Here is a 13139-nt window from a genome sequence, read left to right as displayed (position 1 = left end):
ATAACAAAATATTATTTCGAACAAATTTTCTTGCAAATTTTTGTGATCAAACTTATTCAAGTCTGCAAGTATTCAATAATGATTTTACTTTTCATTCATACGATCATTAAGTTAATATTACATATCTGTATATATATATATATATATATATATATATATATATATAATAATTAATTATAGCAAATATTTATATGGCGATCAACATTGCCTGAATTGAGCAATTTATCAGAAAGAGATAGAGTTCGATTCCGATTTCCGATAATGATATCGATATTTCAATAAGGACTAATCGATTTCCTCAGTTCTATTGTCTTTTTCATTGGGAGCGGCTTTACTTTTAATGCAAAAATACGCGAACTCATGCGGCCAAACCATTCGTCATTGTTGTCATTTGCAGATTTGCCATGTCCGAGTTTAGTGCCATTCGCTACATAGCCATAAAACTTGCGGTTTTACTTGGAAGTGAATAAAAAAAGGTATATGAGAATAATTACAGAGATCATTCCACTTAAATATAACGCTGATCACATGGTTCTAATTATGGAGATAGTCTTATATGACTGATGATATTTTTTCAATCAGTTAGTGCATGTTGTAAATGTTCTGAAAAAATAATGTGGTTTGCACATTTTCTTAATTTGGTGCTCTGGAATTTATTACTGAGCAATTATTGCACTTTATAGAATAATTAGTTATTTGGGATGTATGAAACACATATAATAAAAATTCTTTCCTTTGTACTCCAAACGAAATCTTAGTTTATCAACCTGGTCGTAAGTAGGTAATAGTAAAAATTTCAACGAATATGATGATATTCAAAATTAAAACTAAAAAAAAAATATGTGAAAATTTTGGACAGAAAAGTCTACCAGTCCTGTCACTATTGTTCCTAAAGACAGAAACTTTAGAAAATCTGAAGATCGCTTTATAATTCAGTTTTCTGAAAAAAAATTATAGGAAATTAGATAGAAAAATAATTAGAATGATAAATAACTATTCTTCTAATTTTTTGTATTTTTATATTTGGCGATAAAAAATTTCTTTTTAAGGGGGCCCCCAAACAAATTTTGATACGAGGCCCCGCGAAGGCACGCTACGCCCCTGATATTGAGAAAAGAGTTCTTCACGTGTTCGTCTTTTTTTTTTTAAAGTCAATAAAGTATAAATTATTATATATATATACAATAATAAATTCATTAATTAATTCTGGATATCATATTATATAAACTAAAGATTTTCCAAAGCAGATCCATCTTTATGGCATAAAAGATAAGACACAATACTTTCGCTGTGCGGCGGCGACTGCTTTGGTTTTAAGTAACTAAATATTCGGCCGAATGTAAGTTCGATGCAAGCTCGGTTGAATAATTAACTCCGACTTTGTACTTAAAAAAATATAAAATATAAGTTTCAGGTAAAATAAAATTTATGTACAATGTAAAAATTTATTTCGTAGTCCGCGGTTTCCTGGGCCGGGGCCCCCTTAGGTCGGGGGCCCGTGGCATTTTGCCACCCACGCCACCCTATAGTTACGCCACTGCTATGTAGTCTGACCATTTGATCGCCTGTACAACCATGTTTTTTTTTTGCTAATTTAAATTTTTACGGTTTTAAATGAGTATAACTTTCAACCTTGTGCAAGAATTTTGAGTTTGACTCGTAGTCAAATAGACTTTAATATGATGAACTTGATGATGAACATTGTATTTAATGTCTGAATGCATTTTTCATTTCTTTTTTTCAGAAGCGAAATTCGTGCAGCTACTATGATTTTTATAAAATGACTATCCTTTTAATATTAATTATGAATAAGCTTGACAAGAGTCTGAAATAATCTATTATTATTGATTACGGTTTGCTTATGAATAAATAAATAAAAAATAAATAAATATATTTTATGGGGTTTGATTCGACTATCAACTCTATCAACATGCTAAGTTTCATGAAATTTCCAGAAGAGTAAAACTGAGGTTCTCCTTGTTAGGCATAGCCGGCAAGAGGGGTGCACCCAGGTGCTTATTTGATGGTTGATGTTAGAATTTTTCATCTCAATTGGAATTTATTGACATGTTAGTTGAATTTTGCATCGGTCTACTTCTAGTAAATATGATCACTTACCTCGGGTACCGTAGTCTCGTACGGCGTGTTCACGAACGCAGGAGCGTTGTCGTTCACATCAGACACGCGGACGATAATCGGGATTGTCCTCTTTTTGTTGGTCGCCTTCACTAAGCACGTTAACTGTAACAAAACATAACAGGAAGCGATGAGAAAATGCCAATCTTCGTACTAGAACTAGACAAATGCTCATGCACGATCCCAGCCATGAGCCATATTAGATAGGGTGCATTGGATTATTGACATATCCGTTATGTAGATAGAACGCGAAATATTTTTGCGTAATAACGATTAATCAGTCGGGTAAGGAATTTCATTTTATATTAAATAGCGCATATTCACATATGTGTTAACAAGCCGAATGTTCTTGGTCATTGATACCAAGGATTGCAAGTGAAATGTCTAATTGTTTGATTGCAAGTGAAATTTACACTGTTTAACACTAGATTTGCAGATGTTGGTTATATACCTATTTTTACTAAAGTGAGCCAATTTGACTCATCTAAGAAGATGGGAGTTCTTTAAAAAAATATAGTTTTAAGCCAATTTAAACTAGTGGGGCGCATGGCATCGTGTTAAGGCAAATTGCCGGAACTTCCCGTACCATTTTTTTTTTTAAAGATTAACATTAGATTTTTGAGAAACTATAAATTTTTGACAAAAATTTACTTTTTTTTAAAAAAAAAAGACTTTTTGATGAAAAATGTATTTTGAAATATTTTGGAAATTTTGAACTTTTTTTTCAAAGCAATCGTACTGCCTTAACTGCATAGAGACGAAATATCGAAGTGCGTTAGCGCCGCGCCGCCGTCTAACGGATAAGCATTGGTACGGAACCCATAGGAATGTAAACAAAATTTATACTTATTGTTAAAATATCTATAGAATATCTAATAATTTGATGTGCATATGTCTAATGATCATTTTTGACCGCCAGATGGCATTTTTTTCCACTAGATCTTCGAAACCGATAGACCTGCCTTCATGAAAATTTGATCAGTTCTTCATCTTGTTAATACAAATAAAAAGGTTTTTTGAATTATTCAAATCGGACGCTCCGTTCTCTTAAAAACTGAGTTACCGTTTTTGTCACTTTTTGCCTCATATCTTTGGAACGGCTAGACCTGCCTTCGCCAAAAACTAATCAACACGTCTCCTTATCAATACAAATCAAATGTTTTTTGAATTATTCAAATCGCTTCATCCGTGTTCTCGAAATCGTCGACAAAAGTTTGTATCCGCACACACATACACACACGCACACACACACACACATACATTCATTTTTTCTAAGGTATGCCAAAATATTCAGAAACCTCTTAAACGTAAAGATATATAAAAATTGTCATTTTCGATTTTTTTTCGACTACTATAACTTACCCTACGGGAGGTTAATAAAATATTGGTTATCAAATTCATGAAAAACATTTTTTACCATTTGGTCTATTACATCAACGCCATACTTGGTGCTATTATAATAAATTAGTGTTCATGGAACAAAATTGCAATTTTATTTTAATTTTTATGCTTCGTAATTTACGGTATTTTGTTTCGATTTGGACGTATTGGCACTCGAATAGTGCCAATTAAAGTAGTTCCCTTCTTTCTTTTGCAAATGAAATGATAGTTGTAGGAATTTATTAATTAAAAACAAACTCTCGATAAAAGTATTAAACTGTATTAAAATCGGATCATTTATAATAATCGGCATGTCATGACAATCTATCGTTTTTATGATGTCTGATCAAGGCTGACTCGGATTTTCACATAGTAATTAATATTTCGTTTACAGCTTAAATGTGAAAGCTCTGCAAGCTTAGCTACTAAAATTTCGCTCAAGGAAATGTTTGATCCTAGGATTTCATACATGCCCAAGTATGGAAAACCATTTACAAATTATTTGCTTCTTACATTTGATGCCAAATTAATCCGGCTTATTTGGCATGTACAACGTAAATTGTCATCTAGTTTTAGTAGGAAATAAATGTTCATCGATCGCTATGTTTGCGACAGGTTTGTAACAAACCTGAAAATTCTGTATATTTTTTTTTCATAATTTTGGAGTCAAGGTAATTATATATTAGATGTAATTTTTGGTTCCAACAAATACCTTTACAAATAAATTACAAAACTAATGGGGTGGGGTGTATGGCATCGTGCCAGGGGCGTAGCGTGCTTTGGCGGGGCCCCGTATAAAAATTTGTTTGGGGGCCCCTAATTTTCTGAATTTTTCACAAATGATTCCAGATATATTTTCACTCTCGTTACCTTTTTTTGAAAAACTGACTTATTTAGTGATCTTTAAATTTTATAAAGTTTCTGTCTACAGGTCTGGTATACATTTATGTCATAATGTATTTACGTAATTTTTAATTAGTTTTAATTTAAAAAAAATTAGCAGTTGCGATTTTAACTGTAAATTGTAATTAAGGGCCAAGAAAAAATGCATACTGTTATTTCGTTGAGAAAACTGGATGCAAGCCTATTGCGTCCATCATTGTACCTTAATGAAATAAATTTCTTAGATTTATGTATTCAAATCTATTTCTAGAACTATCAATTGGTCATGATCATATGAAATATTTTACAATATTTCTTTACAGTAATTCAGTCGACAGTTTTCCGGAAACGTTTATTAATTCTCGATTTCAAAAAGGCAAATGTTACTACTTACGTTGCAAAGGTTCTGAAATCTTTGTTTGCTTTGTGAAATTAATATAACCAAACAGCAATAGTATATATTAAAATAAAATTTCGGGTCTAAAATTCTCTCATCTTGTGATAACTCATCATAATAACTCTTCCTTTTTTTGTTCTTTAAAATAGTTATTGCAATCCATCTTTTTTGCAAATTATTTGTACTTCTTCAACAAACTATTTCAATAAATTTTCATATGTCAATTCGCACAGTCTATTCAAAAGATTACTTAATAAAATACTAGTTTTCTGTAAGTCATTACTGGCGTGTTGTAAAGTTTCAGAACAGAAACTTATATTTTTAAACAGTGAAGAAAAATCTGAAAATGATTTAGTTGATCATGTTTATCAAAATCTAACTATTAAACTGACGCATCAAACAACAACAAACAACGATATAAATATGAATCTATGAATTCATCGTTTTTTATGAAAACATAAAATTCTTTTTTTGGGAAGTTAAAAAACAAAAATTATAAAAGTATTAAGATTGGACAACCCCAGAAATTACTTTTAAGGTAGGATTTGAACTTTTATTTAAGCGCAAAAATCGCAACTAAAATTGTTAAAAATACTCAATGACTAAATGCGGGATGAAAAATGATTGAATTACTAAAATGGTTTGAAAATAGATTAGTTGTATGTACTTTTAATGTAACATTATCAAGAAATAAAAACAGAAAAATTCGTCAAAAAATTAAAAAAATAAGGGTGAACAACCCGTATCACTTAGGCGTATGAAAAATTGATAGTAGCCAATTCTTAGACCTAATAAATACGCATATAAAATTTGATAAAAATCGATAAAACCGTTTCGGAGGACACACACATACACACACATATGTATATATATATATATATATATATATATATATATATATATTACCTCACGATTAAATCATTGATAACTAATTAAAATCTGTTTGAATTTATACAATGAGAAAAACGACAGTTTACTTTCAATCAGTTTTCTTCGACATAAGGAATGTTGGGTTAAGATATTTATAGAGTATCAATGCCGCAAGTTTTTTTCTTTAGACTTGAATTGCTATCGAGATATAATTTTTTTTTCCTGATTTATTGAGCTGCCTATTGAACGAATTTAATGAAAAAGTCCTCATAAAAACAATATTTAAATATTCATATTAGGGCTGTTCGGACGAAATAAAAATTATATTGTTGTGTATCCGAAGCCTGTCTTTGCCAAAAACTAATCAGCACCATTCCCCATTAGTAGGATTAGAATGGTTTTTTGAATATTTCAAAATGGTCGACCTTGCGCCCAAGATCGTGGACGAAAAATTGGGTACACACAAAACAAAACACACACACACACATCAATTTTTTCTAAGATTTGCCAAAGTGTTCAGAAATCTCTGGAACGTGAAGATATGTAGAAATTTTCATTTTTGATTTTTGGCCGATTACTATAACTTAACCTACGGGAAGTTATAACATTTTGTCTTAAGACAAGTTGTATATACTTCCACATATGTGTAAATCATCGACTTAATCAATATAAATTGGGATTTAAAAAGTTTTAAAATTTTGATAGGTGCAAAATACAGGACGGAATAAACACAGATCATAAGAGCACGGCTAATTGTTCCAAACACTAATCTATACTTATAATTAAACCACTTATGGTAGGAATTAAATTTTTAGGAGGTTCATTTAGTTAGACCATGACCTAGGTTACTAAGTGAAGTAAATTTTTTGTAGGAAGAAAAGGCCCGGACCATTTTTACCAAAATATAATCAGCCCGATTTCCAACTGGTAACTTTCTAACAGTTTTTGAATTTTCAAAATTTCGTAGGTTCCTTCTAATTTTGATATTAAATGAGCCAGGATATTTTATAGAAAATATAATATTAACAAATTTGATTTTCTGGAAAAAACATGTACTTTGTAGTAAAATTATCAAATAATTTATCAAGAGCTTATGTGAAACAAAAACATTTCAGCGCGTTAGCAATTATTCAGTATTAGTCATTCAGGCAGTATTTTTCAGTTTTTACTTTTACTTTTTTTTGAATAATAAAATTATCAAGTAAATTGTCATTTTAAAATCATAATTAATGCACCAACTTTCGATAAAACTTCCCAAAACCCTTAAATACATTTTTTTCTCAAAGAGTGGGCATCTAAAAGTCGACCAATTTTGAATTTGGAGTTCAACAAAAAGTCCTATTTTTTGTAAACTTGGGGCAATTGCGTTATTATTTTGACTGCGCGCCTATAATATTATTCACGGTAATGTTTCCAGAGTTTAAAAAAAAACAATATTAATGAAAATTAACCACAATAACCGAAAAGTAGTCATAATTTCATCAAAGCTTTAGGTCGGACTTAAAGACTCATAATTTCCAAACAGCATGAGATCTTTTTTTTTCTATTTTTTTCAGGATAGTTAAGGTCAATACTATCACCCCATTGACGTTGAGTTCTGGGATACGCATTTAATTTTTCGAAACTGGAACTTTTCCTACTCATATTTTTTAGTTTTCAACTAAAGGATTGCAAATTCTACTATTTAAATTACATAAGATTTAAACCTACTAATCTTCATCGTGAATTAGACGTGTATTACTTTGTTTATATTCAACTAACAGCCGCTAGGATAAAACTTTCTATTTGTAAACTTTCTAATAAACATAATTGAGTCAAGCCCGAAAAGGAATTACAGCTGAAAAGATAATCAAACAATAATGTATTCTGTGATCGATTTGCAGTAATAGAAGGAAGTAACGCATTTACTCTTAAGTTTTCACACGTATTGTTCTGGAATGTATTTGCAATCGACTTTTCAAACAAAACTAAAAACTTTAGTCGTATTGTGTTGATAACTATATATATATATATATATATATATATATAAAATAATTAATATGTAAGAAAATTCATAAAAAAATCAATGATAATGATAAAAAACACCTACAATTTTGTATCCTAATATAACAGATGAAAACATTATTACTCCATGGTATGTGTATGTGCAAAGTGATATAATATATATTTTTTAACATCACAAATGCTAAATCACACAAATAAACGTGAATAACTTTTAATAAGTTGTCAAAACTATGTATTAACTATATTCGAAGTCTAGGATAGAAATGTCACCTTTTTATTAAAGCAGTTCTTAACACATGTTCAAATGTTTCAAGAAAAACGATGGAACTTTGTCTTTTTTTAACAAATTTAGACACGCTATTTACTAGAACCACGCATTTGTTTCATTCAGGGCCGTGTTGTCAAATCGTTTATGGCTCTGTCCTTATGCTATTGCAAAAACAACCCCTCAGCAAATCTTATTTTAATTACGTTCTTTTTAAAATGTAAAACTTTTGGGTGAAAAAAAATCTATGGGGTTTAGATTATTTATATGTTCGATTAACATAGTCTTGAATTGTTTGGTATTTTTTTAATTATTATTGTAATAATGAAGGCGTTTACTCAGGTTTTGGCTAGTTTCGCCGATATAAAAACGTTCGCAATTAAAGCATTTTATCATTTTACTAAGTTCCTGAGGTGGTCAGAATTAAACTTAGATTTAATTCGTGTAAAAATAGAACCAAGGATTGTATCGCAATTACACTTTTTAAGAGAACGAAGCAATTTGAATGTTTAAAAAACGTTTTATTTAAATTGACGAAATGAAGAACTAATTAATTTTTTGGAAAGGCAGGTCTAGCGGTTTCGAAGATTCAATAAAGACAGTAAAAAATGCTATTTGGCGGTCAAAAATTATCATTGACGTATGTACATCAAATTATCAGATATTTTATAGACATTTTATTAATATGTATGAATTCTTTATATTGCTATGGGTTCCGTATCGATGTTTGTTTAGACTGCGACTTGGATATTCTATCTCAGTTAAGAAGCGCAATTACTTTGGAAAAAAAAGTTAATACTTTCAAAAAAATTTCGAAAATAAAAAAAAATCAAATTTTTCAAGTCTTTTTTTCAAAAAATTCAAATTTTCGAAAATCTAATTTTTTCAAAGTTTTCAAAAAAAAAATAAAGCTTTTTTTAAAAAATTCAATTTTTCGGTACGAGATATTGCAGCAATTCGCCTTGAGGCACAATGCCATGCACTATTAGTTGTCATTTTTATATTACGGTACTTCAGTTTTTGTTGAGACTTTACAATCGAGCACAGTCTCTCCTATTATCGCTTTAAATTCAAGTGCACCAGCAATAATACTATATATAACCTCAACCAACATCGTTACAAGTATATAAATACGTTTATAAATGAGTCTCTTGTGATAAGATTATATTTTACGACTTATTTAAGTGGTAAACTATTTTCAACATATTTATAAAGCGCCTAATATAAGTGCTTTTAATAAAACGGAATACAGTTATCCATGTTCCAGCAAACGGTAAAACATTTAGCACTAATTCGAAATTATATAGCATTATAGGTAATGTTAACGCAGCAATCAGTGAACTCATGCTATTCCCTAATAGTATGTTATGGGTCCTCCCATTGCTTTGTATAGTGGACTATTAAGTAAGACAACAATTGATAGTTCTTAGACCTTAGGGTTCCGTATCCGAAGTACACAAACGAAACCGTATATTGTCCCTTCGGTGTAATTGCATCCGTTCGACTATCTATCTGGAACGGTATTTCTTCTTTTAAAAGTAAGATCGAGTGCAATTTTTATGGAAACTAGTCGTATATAACATTGTGCCGAAGGCGTAGTAGTACATTCCTGGATATTGCAGTAGTATCAAGAAATCTTAAGTAAACTAATGGTGCATGGCATCGTACCTTAAGGCAAATTGTTGGAACTTCCCGTAGCGTAATTAAACATTCGAGGAATGAAAAGAATCAATAATTGTTTTAAATAATTTCAAAAAGATTATTTATTATAAGTACATACTATAAAAGTGCTTGTTATATTGGATGACAAGCGTATTCTCTACAAACAACTTTTGTGTATGTTACAGGTAATTTGTTCATTTTTTTAATTTGATTTTTTTGATAACCTTGAATTTTTTTCAAAATTTTCAAAAATTTTAAAAACTCGAAGTTTTGATTTTTTTAACTTCCCGTAGGGTAAGTTATTGTAATGGGCCGAAAATCGGAATTGAAAATTTTTACATTTCTCGACGTTTTGAAGGTTTCTGAACGTTTTGGCATACCTCAGAAAAAATGGATGTGTGTGTGTGTGTGTGTGTGTGTGTGTGTGTGTGTGTGTGTATGTATGTATGGATACAAATTTCCAGTCACGTTTCAGGGCGCACGGATCAACCGATTTGAATGGTTCAAAAAACATTCGATTCCTATTGATAGGGAAAAGAGCTGATTAGTTTTTGGCAAAGGCAGGTCCAGCCGTTTCGGAGATACGGAGCAAAGAGTGCAGAAAATAGAAATCGAATTTTTGAGAGAACGGAGTATCCGATTTGAATGATGTAAAAAACATTCAATTAGTAATGATTGGGAGAAGTGTTTATTAGTTTTTGGCAAAGGCAGGCCCAGCCATTTTGAAGATACGGAGCTAAATATGTAAAAAATGGCAGTTTTTGAGAGAACTAAGCGTCCGATTTAAATGATTGAAAGAACTTTCAGCTTGTCTTAACAAAATAATTGATTTTGGAAAAAAAATTTTGTTCCATTTTTTTTTTTTTTTTTTTTTTTTTTTTTTTTTTTTTTTTTTTTTTTTTTTTAGTTTTTTGTATATCGAAAATATTTCAGATTTAATTTTTAATTCTGACTATAGTTCTAATATACTTTACAAATAATTTCAACTCTGCAATTCAGTTTATATAATTCTTATAAATATTACACAATGTTACAATATTTATAATAATCTATTTGAAAACATTCAGTATTCCTCGAACATTTCGTTACGGTACGGGAAGTTCCAGCAATTTGCCTTAAGGCACGATGCCATAATTGCCTCAAGACAGAATTCCACTTACAGCTAGTTAGTTAATCAAATCGGATGATCCGTTCTCGCAAAAACTGCAAATCAACATTTTTTACACCTTTGCGCTCCATTCCTCCGAAACGGCTCCATACCTTCGACACGTGCCTTTTGCAAAAACGCCTTGCAGTCGAGTACAAACCGAATGTTTTGTCAATCATACAAGTCGGTTATACCATACTGTCAAAAATGTCGAGGACATTCCTTAGAACCATATACATAGACTTCAAAATTGAAATCTTGGTACGGAACCCAAAAAAATTGACACAAAATGTGTACACATACCGTGTACCGAGATTTTATATATTTAAAATCTCTATAAAGTTTCTGATAATTTGATGTGCATATGTCTAATAAACATTTTAGACCGCCAAATGGCATTGAGAGTTCATAACCACTGGACTTGCCTAAAAATTAAAACAGTTCTTCGTTTAGTCAGTACAAATAACATGTTTTTTAATTATTCAAATCGGACGCTGCATTCTCTCAAAAACTGAATAACCGTTTTCGGCTCTTTTTGCCCCGTATCTTCGGAACGGCTAGACCTGCCTTTGCCAAAAACTAATTAGCACGTCTCCTTATCAATACAAATCGAATGTTTTTTGCATCAAAATCGGCCGATTCGTCGCTAAAACTAGCCAATTTTTGAATAAGACCAATGTGTCATTTTGTCCATATTTCAATCTCAATTAGGGGGAAGTCTCGTAACGCCGGACGGCCTCAATGCCGGACACTCTATTTAACACGCATTATTTAAGCGAGTATAAATCTTTTTATTTCAAAATACAAGTGAAAGGGGCGCGGGGGGCACACAGGTGCAGGATCACGCGCCAAGACTCACCTGTGACGCATACGGCCACGGTGGGAGCAACCCTTGCTATATCTAAATATCAATTAAGTAATTCTAGTATATTTATGCATGTACATTTAAGTGGTATGCGAAAATAAAAGTAGTACTAGATTGTTATCCGTAAAATGGTAGAATATAATTAGATCTTTTAAACAATTTTAGTTGATACCACCAAATGAACAAAAATGTCTGTCCCTTAGCGCCGGACACTAAGTCGTCCCTTTGCGCAGGACAATAAACATATTGATATTTTTGTGAGAATTGACGTAATTTATTCTGATTATTTAATTTTGCTCTGCATGAGTGCTAACGGTCACTACATACCCCATTTTTTGTATTTCCTCGTCAAAGAATGAAAATCTTATGATAAATGCTCCAGCTGAGGGCATTGACGTGGCTCAGCCAAAAGGGTGGATAAATAGTGATTTTTTTTTTGCAATATTAAAGAATATTTGTCAAACACACATGTGCAGACTTTCCAGAGTATGGAGATGGCTACATACGTGTTCAATGCAGGTTATTTTGAAATGTCCGGTACTAGGTGCCACTTTCTAAAATTATATTTTGTCACCAATATTTAATTGATAGTATTGATTATTTTTTAGAAAGGATGCGTTTTTGTTAATAAAGTTTGATTTATAACTTTATCTACCATCAGTTTATAATTTAATAAACATTTCGTAAAATATTTTTTGACTTATTTATTTGTAAATAACCTTATAGACTGAGAGCCAGTGAACCTTTTGAATAACGGTGTTCCTGTAAGGCTAAAAAATTTTGTACAGGTGATTCTTAACGTGCTAAGTACGGAAACGACGGTCTGGCAGGTTTTAGCCCTGCACATCATGGTCGTCCAGGCGTTTGAAAGTGTAAAAAACACCCGAAAATTAAACTTGTTCCTGTAAGGTTCAAATTTTTATACGATGTAATTTACTCATTGAGAAGTTCGAAAATCAGTCTGCCAGACCATTTCGACCTGCACAAGTACCTGCCAGACGAGCCGGAAAGTGAGCAAAAAATGCCCCAAAATAAACTTTGTCCTGTAAAGCTGAAATTTACATATGTGTTTATCTAAGCAATTCTAAAAAGGTTTGTGCAATTGCCAGACCATTCTGGCTAGCATAAGCCCTTGCCAGACGAGGGCAAAAATGCTATGGCGGGAGGCGAGTAATAGGCGTTGCGTGAAAACTTATAGCATAAATTACAAATTATGGTCAAAATAAATTTAATTAGTCACAATAAAATATATATTATCATGAATTAATCATCATTATCAGATATATCGCTAATTAATACTTCAATTCAGGCTTCTATTGAGTATCAATTGAATTTTCTGAAAATAGGTGAAAGTTGGAAAGAAACATTTATTTCTGAATGTTTAACGGAGGGTAACAGATTTGAAGAAAAAATTTCACAGGTAAAAATTATGACTTTCTTTTTCAGAAAAAAAAAGAAACCTATTAAAGCTAATAATAAAATTCACGAAATTCGTGTTCAACGTGATTTGGTTGGTCACCTGTTGGCGCGA

General features: G+C 31.3%; 1 protein-coding gene across 1 annotated transcript in view; it reads right to left on the bottom strand.

Annotated features, from left to right (window-relative positions):
* LOC113375949 (cadherin-99C-like) overlaps nt 1-13139 on the bottom strand; it is a 204826-nt gene that overhangs the window by 87217 nt on the left and 104470 nt on the right. Inside the window, exon 3 of the mRNA XM_026615885.1 lies at nt 2119-2289. Within this exon, the coding sequence (XP_026471670.1) occupies nt 2119-2289 (171 nt within the window). The remainder of the gene's footprint in view (nt 1-2118; nt 2290-13139) is intronic.

Source organism: Ctenocephalides felis, unplaced genomic scaffold (assembly GCF_003426905.1).
Source record: "Ctenocephalides felis isolate EL2017-DRISC unplaced genomic scaffold, ASM342690v1 CF-g0.4_SCAFFOLD_01886, whole genome shotgun sequence".
Lineage (NCBI taxonomy): Eukaryota > Metazoa > Arthropoda > Insecta > Siphonaptera > Pulicidae > Ctenocephalides > Ctenocephalides felis.
This window is presented reverse-complemented; position numbering and strand designations above follow the sequence as displayed.